We start from the raw sequence: 19,886 nt of genomic DNA, 5'->3' as shown, positions 1-19,886 counted from the left end.
GAACCAGTAATTAAAGGCACATCTACATGTGTATATACATAATACAACACATCTCCACCCCCTATGACCAACAAAATTAACCCAAAAACAAAATTTATAAGAACAAATAGTAACCTACAGGGAGTGCAGAATTATTAGGCAAGTTGTATTTTTGAGGATTAATTTTATTATTGAACAACAACCATGTTCTCAATGAACCCAAAAAACTCATTAATATCAAAGCTGAATATATTTGGAAGTAGTTTTTAGTTTGTTTTTAGTTTTAGCTATGTTAGGGGGATATCTGTGTGTGCAGGTGACTATTACTGTGCATAATTATTAGGCAACTTAACAAAAAAAAATATATACCCATTTCAATTATTTATTATTACCAGTGAAACCAATATAACATCTCAACATTCACAAATATACATTTCTGACATTCAATAACAAAACAAAAACAAATCAGTGACCAATATAGCCACCTTTCTTTGCAAGGACACTCAAAAGCCTGCCATCCATGGATTCTGTCAGTGTTTTGATCTGTTCACCATCAACATTGCGTGCAGCAGCAACCACAGCCTCCCTGACACTGTTCAGAGAGGTGTACTGTTTTCCCTCCTTGTAAATCTCACATTTGATGATGGACCACAGGTTCTCAATGGGGTTCAGATCAGGTGAACAAGGAGGCCATGTCATTAGATTTCCTTCTTTTATACCCTTTCTTGCCAGCCACGCTGTGGAGTACTTGGACGCGTGTGATGGAGCATTGTCTTGCATGAAAATCATGTTTTTCTTGAAGGATGCAGACTTCTTCCTGTACCACTGCTTGAAGAAGGTGTCTTCCAGGAACTGGCAGTAGGACTGGGAGTTGAGCTTGACTCCATCCTCAACCCGAAAAGGCCCCACAAGCTCATCTTTGATGATACCAGCCCAAACCAGTACTCCACCTCCACCTTGCTGGCGTCTGAGTCGGACTGGAGCTCTCTGCCCTTTACCAATCCAGCCACGGGCCCATCCATCTGGCCCATCAAGACTCACTCTCATTTCATCAGTCCATAAAACCTTAGAAAAATCAGTCTTGAGATATTTCTTGGCCCAGTCTTGACGTTTCAGCTTGTGTGTCTTGTTCAGTGGTGGTCGTCTTTCAGCCTTTCTTACCTTGGCCATGTCTCTGAGTATTGCACACCTTGTGCTTTTGGGCACTCCAGTGATGTTGCAGCTCTGAAATATGGCCAAACTGGTGGCAAGTGGCATCGTGGCAGCTGCACGCTTGACTTTTCTCAGTTCATGGGCAGTTATTTTGCGCCTTGGTTTTTCCACACGCTTCTTGCGACCCTGTTGACTATTTTGAATGAAACGCTTGATTGTTCGATGATCACGCTTCAGAAGCTTTGCAATTTTAAGAGTGCTGCATCCCTCTGCAAGATATCTCACTATTTTTGACTTTTCTGAGCCTGTCAAGTCCTTCTTTTGACCCATTTTGCCAAAGGAAAGGAAGTTGCCTAATAATTATGCACACCTGATATAGGGTGTTGATGTCATTAGACCACACCCCTTCTCATTACAGAGATGCACATCACCTAATATGCTTAATTGGTAGTAGGCTTTCGAGCCTATACAGCTTGGAGTAAGACAACATGCATAAAGAGGATGATGTGGTCAAAATACTCATTTGCCTAATAATTCTGCACTCCCTGTATAGTAGAGCAAGCTACTGCAAAGAAACAGAGCAATCCTAATATATTTAGGCCTCCAAACAATTGATATAGGTTTCTGCGTGAGGATGACATTAAGAAACCGAATACTCTTCAAGATATTTAGGCTTACCTGCATTTCTCTTAGGCTTTTGCATATAGATAACATCATTTTCCTGATTGCTTTTGTCATATGAAATGGAATTACCATTAGAAACCTGCAGGCCAAACTGTGAACCACCCGTAACCCTGCTCATCTCATTACTTCTCCCACCCATCTCATCACTCCTCCTGGCAACCCCACCTAAATAAATAAGAGCAGACCCACTCTTGTCAGTCATAGGCGCGTAACAATGACCATTAGAACTAACAGGTGAGTCCCCGTGACTGGTGGAATCTGTAACAAAAACCTAACTGCTGCTAAACACATTAGCTACATTTAGTTTGGCTACTCTCCATTTACTCACCTATTTTCCCCCTTCCACTCTAACAGAATGCATGGTGACTTGAATAATCTTGATCTGAGGAAAAAATGTAGAAGCTGATTTCCTAAATGGTGTCCTCACTCTGACTCACTCCCTACACAAAACTCCACCTCCTTCACTTTCTTCAGCTCATCATATCTGACCTCCCTCTTTCTCTGTGAACATTCCAACTTGCTCCTCACTTGATCCAAACTCAAGGTACAGCTATTCACCTTGGATTCTTTTACGACCCATTTGGTAGACAACTCATTGAAAGAATGCTTTCCTTTCAGTAATACAAAAGGGGGCCACACCCATGGTTGTGTGAGTGGGATCTCGTGGTAACACCAAACCCTCTCATCAACAGCTTCCTGTGCTTGCAAGCCTGTAGATATCGCCAACTGCACTGTCACCTTGAACATTCAGTTTACCCTCTCAACCATTCTGTTTCCTTGTGGGGTGTAAAGAGCAGTAGTGAGGTGTTTCATCCAAAATTTCTCCAAAAGCCCTACTATTTGGTACAAATTGGACTACATTGTCCGTAACCAGAAAAGCTTGAATCCCCGCTGGTCGAATTAACTCCTTCAAAAACTCAATTTCATTGGCGGTGTTGGTTTTGCTCATAAATATATAAGAGGCCCATTTGGAGTGGTAATCTACAAAAACCAACACACAATCTTCTGCCATCATTCAACCCTCTAATTGGTCCAATAACATCCATCCCCAACTTTTCCCATGGATACTCAGGGAACTCAACTGGACAAAGCGGGGTATTACGAGTGTGACTGGACTTGTACCGACATTCCACAAAATGTCCTACTATCATTTGCCAATCATTATCCATTTCTGGCCCCCTGTAATACATGTGTAACCTTTTCCTAGTTCCAGTGCCCCCTACATGCCCTTTATGAGCCAATTTAACCAATTTCCGTCTTAGTTCAATTGGCGGAATCAACATGGTACCAGACCCTCAACACCTCTCATTTTAAAATAAGGTCTCAATTCATTGACTATTTGTCCCTCCCTGGGCCATCCCTTCCTTATGTACGTTTTGAGTGTTCTTTTACAATTATCTTTGGTAGATTTGCAGTTTGCTTGACTTTACTACAGTAGAGGGATCCCTGTAGAAATGCACACACATAGTCAAATACGGGATGGTAAATCAAGAATGCACCACAGAATTAAATTATAGAGGGTAACTCAAGGGTTAACTCGTAAAAGCTGCTTTCTAGATGCCTACTGTCCAAAAGCCATAGACAATTTATCAGCCTATAGTAAGGGAGAACATTAAACCAACGAACTTGTACAATACAGTGTCCTGGGAAGAGGCCTTGCCCCTAATTCAGTTGGTTCCTTTGTAGTGAAGCACTAAGAATAGTACTGTCTGCAGCTTCAGGTATTTTAAACAGTTATATATCAATGAATACTGCTGCTTAAGTCTGTGGTGCAGAATAACTTTTTATGCGACTACTCAATATCGCTGGAAGTGTACCACTGTGCCTTATACAGCTCGAGCAATGCCAGACAGGGAAAAGTCTTAAATGGGTTCTTAAGTGCTGACCTCTTATTCAAACTCTCGTCGCCGATTCATTTTACATCCTATAGGTAAAGACTCCTCATGAAGAAAAAATAATGCATTCCAGTTTGATATCCTTTAGAGAAGTCCGCACTGGTGTCTGTCTGTGTCTTTTCCAGGCTCATCTCCAGCCAACTGGCTGCTCTGGAATGTCGTTGAGACTCCAGTGAATAGAAACATCCCAAACATAGCAACAGTAAATAGAGGCACAGCTGCATGTATATACATAATACAACATATATTTTTGTTGAGTGGGTAGCTGTAGATCCACATGCTCTGCATACTCCTGCCACCTGGTTTTGGGCTTGGGCATTACAGCTTGTTTTCTTTGAAGAAGTTTGGAGTCCCAGTATGTGCTGGGACTCTCTTTCTTTCATCCACAATGCACTTGGGTACAGACTTCACCTTAGGTTGGTTTTTTTTCTACCATCCACTTCGGATGTGTTCAGCAATGGCTCTGAGATCGACACACTCCTCAGCAGATTTTCTGACCTAAATGTTCAATTTCTCAAGACTGATGACTCTGATAACAACCATTGTTCACAGTTTTCCTGACAAGAACACTTCTCTAATTCTGTTGACTGTGGCAGCTTGCCTTGATGCACCGGCAGCTGACTCCCTAGTCCCCAACTCAATCAAGTCTTTTTGATTCTCGGCAAAGTTTGTCTTCAATTTTGTACAGGGTGCAATGAAAAATATTTGTGGGTGGGCTAACACACATTTGCAACCTTTGGCTCTCCCCTGACTACAGCTTGAATTTTCCTGCGAGGTCTGCCTTGCCTTTCGATGTAAAAAGTATTTGAGGCACCAAAGGGAAAGGCTTTGGGTGCACTTGAAAATAAAGCAGCAGACCTCTTCCTATATATCCGACATCAGCAGTGAACAAGGCCAGCTCTGCATCGAAGAGGAAGAAGTGGGTCCCTCTGGGATCCCAGAAGCCCAACTAACACTCAGCCCGAGACACTGTCCTCCAGTGCCTCAGAGAAAGAAGATAAGGTGCCTTCAGCATTGACTCCAGCAGGGCCCCACATTAAAAAGACACTAGAGACCATGAGTACCACCCCGGTGCTGAGCCAGGAAGCAAAATCATGCTCACTTAAATGCCCTTACACTGAGCCAGACTTCTGCTCCCAAAGGAATCCAGAGTTAGGCCCCAAGAAGGGCAGGAAGAAGGCTTCATCCTATGGCCAACTACCACCCGCTAGTGGCCACACCATACCAAGAGAAGGTTTCAGAGCTGGGTAAATTTCCAGCAAAAGGCATTGAGCTGCACACTCTTCGACCCACCCTATCCCCACTTGCCCGAAGGGAACAACATTTCCCCTGTCGGAGCTAAAATTGATGCAAAAAGTGCCATTAAACGCGAAGCTGAAAAGAGTCTGAGGTGCCCAGCTTTGGAGACAGGCTGAAAAACGTAGAGCTAGACAGAAGCAGATGTTTATTCACTCAGAAACTAGCAAGATTTCCTGTAAGCCACTGTCAGGGAAAGCTTCAACCATGCTGCCCTAGATTCCCAAGTAACAGAAGCTAATTCGATTCAACACGACATCCAGTGCCCTCCTCTTCCAACCTCCCACACCCAGGTATTGACCACCACATCCTCCACCACCTCTACTTTCTTGACCATATTCACCATCCCCCTCCATCCCCCTCCACCAGAAACTCCTGAGAGGCCAGCCTACTCCTTTTTCGACCCAGCCAGCCCGTACTGGGACGGAGGCCTTTATGACCAGTCTTCTGGGGCAGGGGGCAGGAATGACTCCTGGGATGACTACATTGTCATCTCTACTGCAGACTCCGATCTAGAGCCGTACCCGACCAAGTCATCCCCACCCGATAACACCACTGTTTATCATGTCGTCATTCAGAGAACAGCCCATTATCATAACACTGAGATGTATGTCCTACAGGATGAGGACAACTTTTTAGTGGAGATACTTTCCAAGACCAAATGCACCACCCATTTCTTGCCCATTCTCAAGGGCATGCTCAAATTTGCCTCTGACAACTTTGTAATCCCTCTCAGGGCTAAGATACTGACATCCCAGTATGAGAAGTCTAAGCTTTCTCCTAACTACCTTCTTTACATCAGAGGCCAGCTTTACCTTCTGCTGTCCCCTCAGCCTTCTTTCAATTAGCTCTTAACAGTTGTCACCGCTATGGGACATGGCCAAGATGGCGGCTTGCACGGATGCTTTCTAAGAAGCTCCGTATGCGTCCCGTACATTAATCCTTCAAATACCTACCCCGCGTGGCGGGTGCCCTCCCCTCGATAAGCGGGGCTCCTGGACACCGGAGAGCCATTCGTGTGACTGGCGGCTCCCGACTGTAAGCCGGGGACCATGCAGAGCGAGGCCAGAGGCCGGAGGCCGGATGGCCGAGGCCAGAGGGGAGGAGCAGCAGAGGTGCGGAGCAAGCAGCACCTCTGCCCAGCAAATTGCAGCAGCGTGGGCCGCCGAGCTGAGGCCCTTCGAGCACCACTGCAATAGCGGAGACAGGCTGCCCATTGGGGCGTGGGACCGAGGTTGCCGGGGACTGCCACGAGGCCCCCCGGGTGAGGAGACTTGGCCTAGCGGCACAGTGGGCGGGACAGGAGGTGTACGCCGGCCGATGTGGATTGATCGGACCCCCCGGGTGAGGAGACTTGGCCTAGCGGCAGAGTGGGCGGGCCAGGAGGAGTACGCCGGCCGATGTGGCTTGATCGGACTCGACCCGATCGTCTGCCGAACTGAGACTGAACTAAAGGGCTTGATGGATCCGCTCTGCTCCAGTCTCGTGCAAGGAAATCAGGAGGCACAGGGCTGCCTGCGGGCGCGGGCCGAGGGAGAGGAGACCTGGCGACTGGAGGGTGCACACGACGATGCACAAGAGATGATGCTCTGAGGCAGCACAACAGCGGGCCGCGCCCACGAAGCGGCAACGAGGAGGGCCACATTGGACGTTGCCTCACGGAGTGAGGCCTGCACCGGGGCCGAACGGTGCGAGGTGCGCACATCACCGTGGGTACAACACCTAACGCTACCGCTGCAACTGAGCTGACAGCGTTCGACGAATGGGCAGGTGAGCGTGCTGGCGATTGTCTGGCCTGGCTGAGCCTGGAGTGCAGGCGCATGGCCCTATCCCGCCACGTGGAGGGGGAACGGACCCTCTGATGAGAATATTTCCTGGGGCACAGGACCCTTTAGCCGCTTCTTGGACCATCTACCAAGGCATCAAATAGTTCTTTAGATACGCATGGCCCCCAACTAACTGCCATATACGACTCATCCGCTGATCACTGTTCTGGACCGGTAGGCTCACACCGGGGTAGCGGCCAAGGTGCCATTGCAGCCGGGCCCTGGGGGTTACGCGAAGCCAGGCCGTCACACCAGATATACACAGTGGAACACTATCGGGGACCCGTCACCGGTGTGCAGGTCTGCAGTGGTGGCCCCCCTGCCTTGGCACTCGCACCAAATTCTGAAGCACAATCGACCACCGGGGCCTGACTGGCTGCACCTCGACTTGACTGCCCCAGAGGCTTGAGAGGACCAGAGCCTTTACTAGCGCCCTCAAGACTGCTTCAATCATGGTCAAGCCAAAGCCCCCCAGGCCACATCTATTAGCGGATGCAGAGGAGCTAAATCCCACAGGCCCAGCTGGGAAACAGGCTGCGACACTGCAACAAATGAACCTGACATTGCAAACACACTCAGCGCAATTTGATAAGTTGCTACAAGCAGTGCTAGACACAAAAGCTGCTCTGGAAGGGAAAATAGACTTTGTAATAATTGAAGTAAGCCTTCTCAGTGCGGACCATCGCAAACTGGCAGACAGAGTAGGCAACAACGAACGATCGTCGGCAATAGTTCAACCTGGAATAAAAGATTTGCGCGATCAGGTACAACAAATGGAAATAGAGGTCAGTCTACTCCAGAAAAGAGCAGAGGACGCGGAAGGACACTCTAGAAGAAATAACGTCAGATACATAGGATTCCCGGAGCGCACAGAATCACCCAACGCTGAACACTTCTTGGAAAGGTGGCTTCTAGATAATGTCATGATGAACACTGCTTCACCTATGTTTGCAGTGGAGCGTGCACACCGGATCCCGAGCGGCCTGCTGCGGCCGGGGGCCCCCCCTCGACCTTTGATAGTGTGCCTGCTGAACTTTCGGGACAGGGACTCAATTCTACAAAAGTTCAGGACCCAGGACCCTATACAGATGGATAATGAGGCGATAATGGCATACCCGGACTATACTGCGGAAGTACAGCACAAGAGAGCATCCTTTACGAGAATAAAACACCTTCTGCGAGATAATAATCTATCCTATTCCTTACTGTTCCCTGCACAACTCCGGGTAATAGATGGGGAGAAGACCCATGTTTTTCCGTCCCCCCAAATGCATGGACATGGCTACATGCCAAGGGCATGGCTTAGCTCAAGCAAGACGACATTAATCGGAGCAGTTGGCACCACTCCCCAACCCCGTAGACGGAGAAAATCTAAATCAAGGATACGCCCATCACAAGCACAGGTGGTAGAAAGCCAAGAACGAGCCCTGAAGGAAGCTAACCTGTTTAAATCACCACCACATCAGACCTATTGAGACCCAGACGGGGTGGGCTGAGGCCCCTCTGCGGATCCATCTAGTGGCTCTTCTCCCTCAGCTCTGGGCCCAGAGCTCACACCGCGCATGGCGGATGAACTTTAGATCCCGCACTGCAGAGCTCAATGACAGAATATAGCACCAGGATCCATCAGATGCAGTGGAGGGACTGTGGGTCGCTTCCGGTCCCCGGAGCTTCTTTTCCATGCAGATGTTGAGACATAAAGAATTGAGGGGGAGGGGGCACGTGGGGCACGGCCAGAGGAGATGATAATCCAGCAGGGAACACCAAGAAGGGTCACGCCGGATGGACCCCCCACCCCCCTACACCCCAAGGGGACACCAGAAGGACCTTGTTAAGACAGTTAACACATTGGGCACCGGTTGGGCCTCAATGTTATCAGTTGGATTTCACTTACGAAGTCTCTCTTCAGTTCCTTTTTTCTTCTTTCTTACCCCTTCCCCTTATTATACTATGCGAGGATACTCCACGGTTGGTTACTGGGGTGGCACGAAAGGAAGAGACCCGATCATGCTTGGCCCACGACCCTTATCCTGGCTGGGCATTAGGGCCCACGATACCTCCAACATATGCAAACATGCCCAACTATAACATAATGACCTGGAATGTGCATGGCAGGGCTGGCCCCATTAAACGCTGCAAGATCCACACATCTTAAAAGGCACAAAGTCCACATTGCTATACTCCAAGAAACACACTTAATTACAGAGGAGCTACACACCCTACAGAACAAATGGCGAGGCCTAGTTTACGGCACCACTCTGTCTGCATATGTTAGGGGGGTGCTAATATGGATAGCCCCAGAGGTACCTTACACTGTAGACCATCACAAAATAGACTTGGAGGGCCGATATGTGCAACTAGTGGGCTCATTAGATGGCACGCCACTTACTATAACTGGTGTGTACACTCCCAACGTAAAACAGGGATAATACCTCTTGTCTCTCACTACCCAGTTGTTTCAGGACCCCACCTTGCAATACATATGGGGAGGAGACTGGAACTGCGTACCAGATATCATAGCCGACAAGTCACCCCCTTTAGATGGAGCCCCCTGCAGGAAGTCTTCCCAGGTGTTTCAGGAATGGATCTCGGAACTTGGGCTGGTACACCACCTTCACACACGCACAGACCTGATGCTTTGCTTGATTGCGCTGGTTAGCAACTTCACGGTAACTTCATATCTTGTTAAGACGCTATCAGACCACTGCCCGCTGCTGGGCACCATCTGCTGGGGCAAAATGAGAATGCGCATCCCGCCTGGCGTTTACAGCCCAGCCTGCTACTCGACCCTCCATTTCGGCACAAACTATCAGAGCATCTCTCGATGTACTTTAAGCTCAATCAAGGAACAGCGTCTTCGCGTGCCGTGGAGTGGGATGCCCACAAGGTGGTTGTGAGAGGCATGTGCATGGCAGCGGCGGGAGGGACGAGGCGCATTTTATTGGATGATCCGAGGAGGGCAGAGACTGAGCTCCGACTGGTGGAGAGGAGCGCAGCGTCGGACGGGGTGGCCCCGGGAGACCTCAGTTCGCTCAAGAAACAAGTAGATGAGATCGATAGGCGTTTAGGCAATTATGACTACCGCCATTACGTAGCTAGAGCACACTCAGATGAAGACCGCTCCGGCAGACTACTGGCCTGGCTGGTGCTAGGAGAACAACAACACAGACCTATAGCAGCAATAACATCAGAATCGGGAACAGTGATTAACACCCAGTCGGGAATAAACATGGCTTTCCAGCGATATTATAGCACCCTTTATGCAGCGCAGCCCCCTCCATCCACACAACAATTGTCTGAATTTCTTTAAGCACTCCCTATGGCTCGATCAACAGAGACTCAGCAAGGTGTGCTAGACACGCCCATCGAAACAACAGAGGTTCAACTTGCCCTGCAGCAATAGCGGGAGGTAAGGCTCCGGGCAGCGATGGCCTCCCGGCAGAATACTACTGTGCGTGCTCGGGGCAATTGATCCAACCTTATGTTGAAATGGTACATGAAGCGCTCGAGAGAGGCAGGCTATCAAAGTCGTAGCGAGAAACGATAATTGTAGTACTGCCGAAACCGGGACGGGACCCACTGGATGTGCGTTCATACAGACCACTCTCTCTAAACCTAGACTGTAAACTGATAGGCATGATCCTAGCTAATCGCCTACTCTCACTGATGCCACATTTGGTTCACGAGGACCAATCGGGCTTTATCCCGGGGCGCAACACATTTATGAATATCAGGCGCTTATTGCAAACCATACATGAAACGCCCCCGTCTATCCACGACCGGGTAGCGGTCTCTCTGGACATTGAGAAAGCGTTCGATACTTTGGGCTGGCCCTTCCTGCTAGAGACACTGTCCCACCCGGGAATCGGGAGAGCTTTCTTGAAGTGGATAGAAACATTGTATGCAGACCCCGTTGCCAGAGTAAAAACAGGCAGAATGATCAGAGGAGTTGCCGATAGGCAGAGGTACAAGGCAGGGTTGCACACTGTCCCCACTTCTATTTGCTCTAGCAATGGAACCACTTCCTGCATGTTTCAGAATGAGGGCACGGGAATGGGGCATACCATATGGGTAGGGGTTCCAGATTATTTCATTATAAGCCGATGAAGCGTTGATATACTTGGGCGACAACGCTGCCTCGCTCCCGGGTATGCTAAGATTGCTGGATCAATTCGGTGACCTATCAGGCTTGCGGATCAATTGGTCCAAATCCTGCCTATTCCCACTAGCACCGACACTGGTGGAAATGCGACTTAGTACCCCAACATATACACTGCCATGGGCGTACACAACCTTTAAGTATCCTGGCATACATATATATCATGACGCTGCCGACCTGAGGGAGGGCAACTTGGGGCGCGCACTTCGTTCTATAAAAGGATCTCTGCCATTTTGGGGATCGCTACCGCTCTCGCCTATAGGCAGAGTGGCAGTTGCCAAAATGATAATATTACTTCACATGGTCTACCACCTCGCGGCTCTGCCACTACAAATACCTCGAGATTTTTTCACATCGTTGAATAGCCTCACAACGGAGTTGATATGGGGCAGCGGTCGCCGGCGTGTAGCCCTAACTGCCACACAATTTCCCTTAGAACTGGGAGGACTGGGAACACCACACTATGAACTGTATTACGCTGCAGCGCAAGTGCAGTGGACTTGGCGCTGGTTACAGGACCCCCCTGAATTCAGAGGCCCAATTAGTACAGACCACTCTTGGACGCACAGACATAATGCAATGGTTTCTTAATGGTTGCAGCTCGGCCGCTCAAAACAATATCCTGATGCGAATAGCTCACTGGTGCTGGGGCCACTATATACTAGACGGGAACCGCGCTCCCCCATACTCACACAAGATGGCTCTCCTTTCTGTCCCAGGGATCTCTAGATTGTCCAAGCAGCACAATATACAACAGTGGCCCGAGAGAGGCGTCCAAACAATTGGTGATCCATACTCGAAGGGTCTCATGTTACCTTTTACGGAACTAATCATGAGGTATGAGGTACATAAAAGATGGTTCCTGACATACTGTGCCTTACAGCAACTCATGCATCACACCTGGGGATGTGGAGATAGAGAACCTCCCACATCACCAGTACTGCACGAGTTGCTCTCCAACTTAGGAGAACAACGCAGCATTTCACAGCTATACAAAGTACTACTAGAAAACCCGGAGGTTGCCCAAGGCAAAGGCGAGGTGGGACAGGGTCCTATCGGCCCCATTAGACCAGCATGACTGGAACATGGCTCTGGGCCTGCTCCGGTCTGTCTCTCGCAACCCCATGTTTCGCTTTACCCAGTTCAATTAACTACATCAAACTTACCTATCCCCACAACGGCTGCAGCGCATGTTTCCTCAGTCTCCTTGAGAGTGCCCATAATGTGGCGAGACGGGTGCAACCTTTTTCCATATGACGTGGGAATGCCAGCCTCTCCTGCGCGCCTGACAGGACGTGACTGCCCTGACTGCCGAGCTGGTCGGATGTCCGCTCACCCCCCACACCTGCTTCATGCCCCCTGGGCATCCGCCCTTGCCCGAAAAAGAACAAGCAAATACAAACATGCATTGAGCTGGTGTTCATCCCATTTAAGCTTTTGATAGCAATACGATGGAAGGCACCAGCAGCACCAGACACCTGACAATGGTTAAAAGATTTGTGGCAGTGGGCTAGAGCGGAGGCAAAAACGCTACATTCACTCCAAGACAGGGGAATGCAAGTCAAGGGGATAGACACGTGGGACACCCTGGTCACATCACTTGAAACTAAGGACGATTCCCGCCCGCCCTGATTATACGGGTGTGCCCAACCAATAGACTATAACTCACAAACCCAAGATTTAACCAGACCTTGTGGCCTACGGACACACGTCACGGCCCGCCCCCAATCCATACCTCAACTACAATGCCCCCTGCAGTATAATTTTAAAAAGCAGATATCCCATAGTTGATAAATAGCAAATTGAGAGGACCATACAGTGGGGAAAATTGACACAGGGGACTCTATCGGGGTCAATGACGGTTTGAAGTGCGCGGCCCTTCTCACCTGAGGGCAGCCCCATCCACCCGTGAACTTCAGTTAGTGTCACCTTTTATGTTCCTGAGATCTTTCAAATAGTACCTTAATCACTTGTTCCCACATACTCGTGTGAGTACTGAAGCAGGCGGATTATTTCATGCTTAGCTTGTAGTAGGATAGTTGCTACAGAGACCCCGGCCCACTCTGGGAAGAGTAATAAGTCCCCTACTTCTTAGAGCCCAAAGGGTACACTGAGCTCAGGTTTCCACTGACGTTTGCAAGTTCATACACTGACTGAAAGCAGACGTATCCACTTATTCAGTGCTCGCCTCTGTAGCCCTGATTGATCTAAAATTCTGTCTGAATAAAACATAATTATCTGACTCCCACTTATGTTAATAATGGTCTTTGCCTGCAGCATTTAAGTAGCTTTGTTCATTATACTGCTTGTTGGCACTTTTCTTTACTGATAGCTTGGTGATTCTACCCACAACGTGTCCCTAAAATTATTACAGTCCTGATGATGACCGTGTAATTTAGATAATAGGTTGAAACGCTGTCCGCATCACTTCAAACAGGCTCCTTTACAGAACTTAGCGAATATTGCTGTGGAAACAGATTGAATACAGTACCTACATGGTGCATGGGTTTGATGTGTTTCTTGGTCATTTCTATTTATATTTATTCACTTCTCTGAGATGCTGCTGCTATTCTCTGTCGTGGGGGTGTGACACTGCACACTTTACTGCAGGTAGCATGTGTCAAAATAATGCTTTACTATTATGAACTTTTGAAGTATATTAAAAAATGTTTTTCTGCTGAAGGAGAGACTAGTATCTCATTTGTGACAAGAGATTGGCAATACATTCTGCAATTGTATATGCTGTGAAAAGAAGGAACTCTGGCTAAATTATTCAGTTAGTGAGCCACTGTTTTGTGTATACCCAGGTTCTCTTTCGTTGGATCGGATAGCTTATTACTTATATAGAGATAAGTAATTAGTCACAGTGATGGCACAAGGAGAGGGTCCTAGCACTGCACTGCCAAGTCCTGCGGGGGATGAGTACAATCCAAACAACATCAACACAAAATCCAAGAATAAACATAGACCATAAAAGTTAAACACACGAGCCAGCTGAGAGCAGCAGTGGCCTAAGCCTGGATAGAAGACCCCCTCACCCTCACAACTGATAGAACTTTGCTGCAGGTTGACTCTGGAGGTCTTTATAAGAGTGGAGTCTTGGTGAATTGCATTCTGGGAGCTGTGGTTTCATGATGCAGGGTCACAACACCAGGAAGTTTGAAGAGCGTAGGTTTCAACTCTGCACTTTCTAGTGACAGGGCAATGTGTTGTCGGGTCTGTCGATTCTAGCTATATGGTCACAGCAGCAGAACGGTCAGAAAGAGCGGATTTCAGTTCCAGGTTTTAAAGTACAGCACAAAAGTCCATTATGGGAATGCTGAATAAAGCAGAAAACGCAAAAGATCTGTTCAGAGCAGTTGACTTGATCTTCAGTCAGTGGGAAACCTACACCTGCTGCTTGCTCCATCTGGGCCAAGGCCATGGATCCTGACACGATTCATGTACAGTTGATGTCTGGTAGCCTATTGAGGTTTTCCTGTTAAGTCGGAAGAGAAGGAAGGAGCCCAGTGATTTTCCAGGCACTAGTAGTACTAGTAGTAGTAGTTTATTTGTATGCAACTAATTAAAACGATTACAAATTTGACCTCAAAACAATAGCAGTTCGCAAATATAAAATGAATAACAAATCCTAAAAAAAGAGAAGAGAGAAATACTACATTAGTTTAAAACTGTACGGAGACCCATGTTAAAAGACTAGGCAGTGGCTGCTGTACTTTTTACAAAGTGCAAATACATGATGTTAGACCTTTAAACCTTTACCGCAATAATGAACTTTGATCGGCATCAGGGGCGGATCAGAATCAGCCACTGGCAGAGGTTGGATTTAACCTATAATCAGCATACTGTACTTTTTACAAAGGTTTTACAAAGTGCAAGTGCATGAATGATAGCATCTGCTTATTTATTGAGATAGGAGCATAAACAGTCATAAATGCTTGGTGACTTCGATTGGCTTTAATTGTGGAAACGCGTCAGCTGTTGGCGGAGGTTGAATTTGACTTGTTATCTGCATGCGATGTGTCTACTCAGTGTTCACAGCCTTTTCGTGCTCCATCAAAAATGTGATCAGCTTGCAGTTTAATTGAAGTTCTTCCGGTTTAAGACAACTGATTGCTGCGGACATGTGTGGATTTCTCTGTTTAAAAAGCTTCCTCTGAGTAGTTTGACTCGTGCTTGCCGCAAGGTAGGGCAAACACAGATCAAGTGCGTAAGGTTTTCCTTTTCGCTTCTGCATAGCCTGCGTGTTGTTGGCTCCTTGTGCTTCCACTTAGGTTGCTCTGCAAGACCCAGGAGTTGGCCAAAGCATATCGCCAGTCCGTCTTTGACCCTTATTATAAAGCAAGGAGGTTTCCATGTCCTCGTCTAATGTCGAGTAAGTTTGTGTGGTCAGAAAGACGCGGTTCAAGGGTGGGATCTACACTGCATTAGGTAAAACCCCTTCTCTCTCTCCCAGCGCACTGCTGTGATCCTGATCCCGTCCCAGGACAATCATAGCTCACTAGTGGGACATGTAAATGTCCTTAGGTGCAGGGTGAGCTACCCAATCACAACAGTCAATGTATTTTTAATCTGTTCGTGCATTTTTTTATTATATCAAATGATTGTACTACACTGCTTTCTCACGAGTTCAATACATTGTGTTCCTGTTCTACACTTAGTAGGACTGATTTACACAGTTTCCAGCAGAGCTTGTTAACTTTAGCCCTTGGTAAGAAAAGGCATTTGATTGAAAAGATTAAAGAAGTTTGATAACTCTAAATATGTATTTTGTATTTATTAGTGTATATATTTCTCTAACAGAATCAGCAGGAGGTGGTGTCAATTCTATTTGCATTCTGAAAATTTACTGCAACGATAACCAGCTGATCATGCACCTAAAGTTCTGCAGCCAAGAGGTATGCCGCAGTTTTCTACAGAGATACCGAGACGGACTAGTGCAGCAGGCGCTACAGGATCAGCTGCAGGTCATTTTATCCCTGGTTGAGGTGCCCATCCAGATGGAGTTGAAGGTCGGAAGTGAGAATCTGCATGAAATCCTGGACGATGAACAGCGATGTTTACAATACATCAACCAAGAAAAGGTACTCTTTTTTTCTTACAAAATATTAACAACTGCATCGAGCAAAAATAGACAAGATGTCAATAGATGTTACCAGATTCACAGAATAGTAACTGAAATTAACTTTGAACCTAGACCCTTGTTTCTGCTTGCATCCTTACCCGCTGCAATTCCACACTCTCCTTAGGCTTCAGATTTATACATCACATCCTGCTACTAAAGATCTATTAAATCTGTAGCAAGTTTCCTTAAATGTTTGTAAATATTGTCTACTTTTGCTGAGAGGGTGTCCTAAGCATTGCCCAAGTTGAGATCTAAAATGTGTACCCATAATTCCAGCTTCACACTCTTGGTGATGTAAGCAGTTCAATACACCAAGGCCCTGATTATGACCCTGGTGGATGGGATACTCAGTCACAAATGTGATGGATATCCTGCTCGCCGTTTTGCAACTTCCATAGGGTATGATGGAACTTGTAGTACAGCGGACGGGATATTTGTCACGTTTGTGATGGAGTATCCCATCCACCAAGGTCGTAATCAGGCCCTTACCCTCTAAACAAAATACCCCAGCCTCTTTTATAACTAAACCTGACATCTGAGCAAAACGAATAATGCTTTAATGCCCATCATGCACGTGGCATGGGCTATATAGTTTTAACAAGAAGTAATATTAGTCCATCTCTTTTTACTTGTTTTGTATACTAAATTGTTGTGCAGTACAAGGACGCTGTTTTCCATTGGACCTTCATATTAATGCAAATGTATGTATTTTTTTGGGTGCCTTTGATGGAAAACGTGTTGGTTTTTATAATGTTACACTGTACTTGCAGTGCATGTCATTGTACAATGTACTTACAGATGCATTGGCCCAGCGCTTGCCACACAACAGATACCATGATTGGCCATTGCAGCCAATTGTCTCTTCTTGCCTGCAGAATGAGTCAAGTTGATATACATGCACTGTACTTTGGTACCCCATGCTTTGTCAATTGTCACATGTTCACGTTTGTCTGTGGCCTCTTACTAGGTAATTGTGTATCTGCTTTAGCAGGATACGTTTACCGAGAAGCAGTATAATGAAGAATGGGTGACTTCTGACACTGAACACAAAAGTGCTTACACTGCTTGCTCCAAAGGCAGTTGCCACACAGATATGATCGCAGCCACTTTTGTGTCTTAGAGGCGAACAAATAGCTGTGCTTGGAAGACCCTTAGAACTCGAATCCACCAGTCCTGTTTATAGACTGTAACATCACTTGTAGTTATTTGAGAAGATATGTATTTGTCACTCTTGGGAAGCACTCCCTGCCTGCTATGAGATAAGAACTTTGACCCTAGTAGGATTGCTTTCCATGCTGGACAACTGTAACTCTCCTTCAAACTAAATCTGGGTCTTTGTTAGATCCTTGTCGCCTTCATATTACACATTTGGTATCTAAAGAAGGGACCTTGGCCCCCTCTCAGATTTTTTTTAATCGATCTCACCTATGGAGGTTCCAGTGAGGTGAAAGCGTGCTTTACTAATCCCTCTTTTGAAAACATCTGATGATCCTATAGTCTCAAATACATTCTGCCTATATCTTTACCTCTCCTTCCTACTAAGAGTTTCGAAACAAAGGTCAATAAACAATTGTCAGTTTATAGAATTTTCCGACCTACTGAACCTTCTACAATCGGGGGTCAGCCCCTAGGTATCACTGAGTTTGCTGTATAACCAGCCTATGAAAAAATACTATGTATTGCTTGTTGGTCCTGAGACTCATTAAAGCCTCTTAAACTTACCCGGACTGTGCGACTCTTCTTCCACCTTAGACATGACACTGGTGAGAGGACATGCTTTCTCCATGAACTTCTCCTTCTAATGCTCCACTCACAATAGAGGCAAATGACCTGCGAGGAAGGAAAGAATTTTGATAACTGTTGCATGTAAATGTACCCTGAGAGATGGTTAGCATAGAGATTTTCAGCTAATGTCACTCCGAATCAGTGACCAGGTCAGAGCGTGACTCTGCACTTGTAATGACAGGTGCCTGGAGCATCAGGAATATCTGCATTCAAACCTCTACCTGGATCAGCCCCTGCAGAGCTGTTCTCCAGTGTGGCCTTCACTGTGAAGATTTGAATCTTGTGGTGATGTCGGCAGCAGCGTTTCTGACAAAATGTTGCATGGTGGCCAGTTTGGATGAAGACTGTGTATTCAACAGCACACACTTAGGTGGCCCAATCCAACCGTATCAAACCGGTAAGTCATTGGATTCAATGGCGTCATTCCTTGCATCTGCGCAGCCGAGGATATTTACTAAAATGACAACATCGAAAACATTCACACTTTTAAGTTAACTCTTACTTATTTGAAATTTTGTTTTAACAGAGCAGCAGAAGTTATTTTTTAACAAGACCTTCATTAAGGCTACTTCACATTAATTTTGTAAAAGGTCACCAAGCTAACTAAAACAATGAGGTTCAAGTATGTTAATACTGTTATATCATTTGAATTTCCCTAGTTTTTCTTTTAAGCCGTAAATAAATTCCTTCACATTTTTCACTGGATATTGCTCCCAGTGCAAAGAAATCTTATTCCACTCACATTTTATCTTTCTTGCTACGGAAGTTGTCTAACTAAACTAAATAATGGTGGCAGCAAGCATGTCCCAATTTCCTGCTTTTCATTCAGAAAGAAGAGATCAACGGTTACTGTGAAAACTATGGCAGAGACTCTTATCTTGTTGCCACTCAAGAAGAGACATTTTCTCCAGCCGGATAACAAGGAATTCTCTTCCACAACTTGAGGAGTGAAGGAAAGAACAACCATGAGAGTTTGGGTGTTCTGCTGAAAGGAGACACCGATGTACAGCCAAGAGATTTGAGTTTTCTGTGTTGATGCTTGGGAAATATTTTATCACCCAGATCAGTTCTTTCCAAGGACTTGAGTAAAAACTGAGAATGTTTGGAATTATGTAGCATGTCTGAACACTCATACAGACATTTGACATTGGAACTCTTGCTGATTGTCCGATAATGGATCAATTGTTAAGGTGCACTAACAGTCCGAGTGTTCAGGAGAAACTGTTGGTGGAAAATCCTGATCTTAAGGAAACTGTGAAAATTGTAGAAGGAATGGAGAGCGATTAAAATGGGGTGCGGAAGATGTAAGTGTCTTGGTGAAATGTGAATCTTGTGTCAGTAGTTATGGATGATGGTATGAAGAATAGCTGTGGAAATGGGTGTATCCACAAAACTGGTTTAGAAGGCAGGAGATTACAGAGAGCAAACATTGAAATGTTATAGATGTGGCAATCTCCGAATCTTGTCAAATAGTCCAGGGTGCTTTGCCAGAAACATCACAAGCAGAAGATGTGGAAAGAAAGGCCATTAAGCCAGAGTTTGCAATGGTGAAATGGTTCACAGTGTTAACTGCCTCCTGATGGAGGAGAAGATGGTTCTCAGTATGAGGAGCGATATAAAGGTTGATTGTTAACCTGTTGTCATTGACATTGTGTTGGGTGGTAAGAAAGTAATGGTAGTAACAGATTCAGATTCTCCACATACTATGGTGGAAAATAAAATCTGGGGAAAGCAATATGGTGAAAAGAAGAATACATTGTTTCCAAGGGACACCAATCCTGTGAGCAATGATGGACCAAAAATTGATGTCCTGAGATATGCTGGTATTAGGCTGGGCAGCTCCTTCACAATGGCGGAGGAGCCTCGCCCCCTTGGCTACGCCAGGAGCTGAAAGATAAAACAATATTTGTTTATCATTTTATCTTTCAGATGCTGGCTGACCCAGCAGTATGTGCAAGAATGGGTGGGCAGGACCACAGGAGGTG

The 19,886-nt window shown here is 46.3% G+C and overlaps 1 protein-coding gene across 2 annotated transcripts in view; it reads left to right on the top strand.

Moving 5' to 3' along the window:
• TRADD (TNFRSF1A associated via death domain) overlaps positions 1-19,886 on the top strand; it is a 96,060-nt gene that overhangs the window by 36,422 nt on the left and 39,752 nt on the right. For both annotated transcript variants that reach the window (XM_069216189.1, XM_069216190.1), the window contains one exon: positions 15,795-16,075. In XM_069216189.1, the coding sequence (XP_069072290.1) occupies positions 15,795-16,075 (281 nt within the window). The remainder of the gene's footprint in view (positions 1-15,794; positions 16,076-19,886) is intronic.

This window comes from Pleurodeles waltl, chromosome 12, assembly GCF_031143425.1.
Source record: "Pleurodeles waltl isolate 20211129_DDA chromosome 12, aPleWal1.hap1.20221129, whole genome shotgun sequence".
Lineage (NCBI taxonomy): Eukaryota > Metazoa > Chordata > Amphibia > Caudata > Salamandridae > Pleurodeles > Pleurodeles waltl.
The sequence above is the reverse complement of the archived record's forward strand: the minus strand, read 5'-3'. Positions and strand labels throughout refer to the sequence as shown.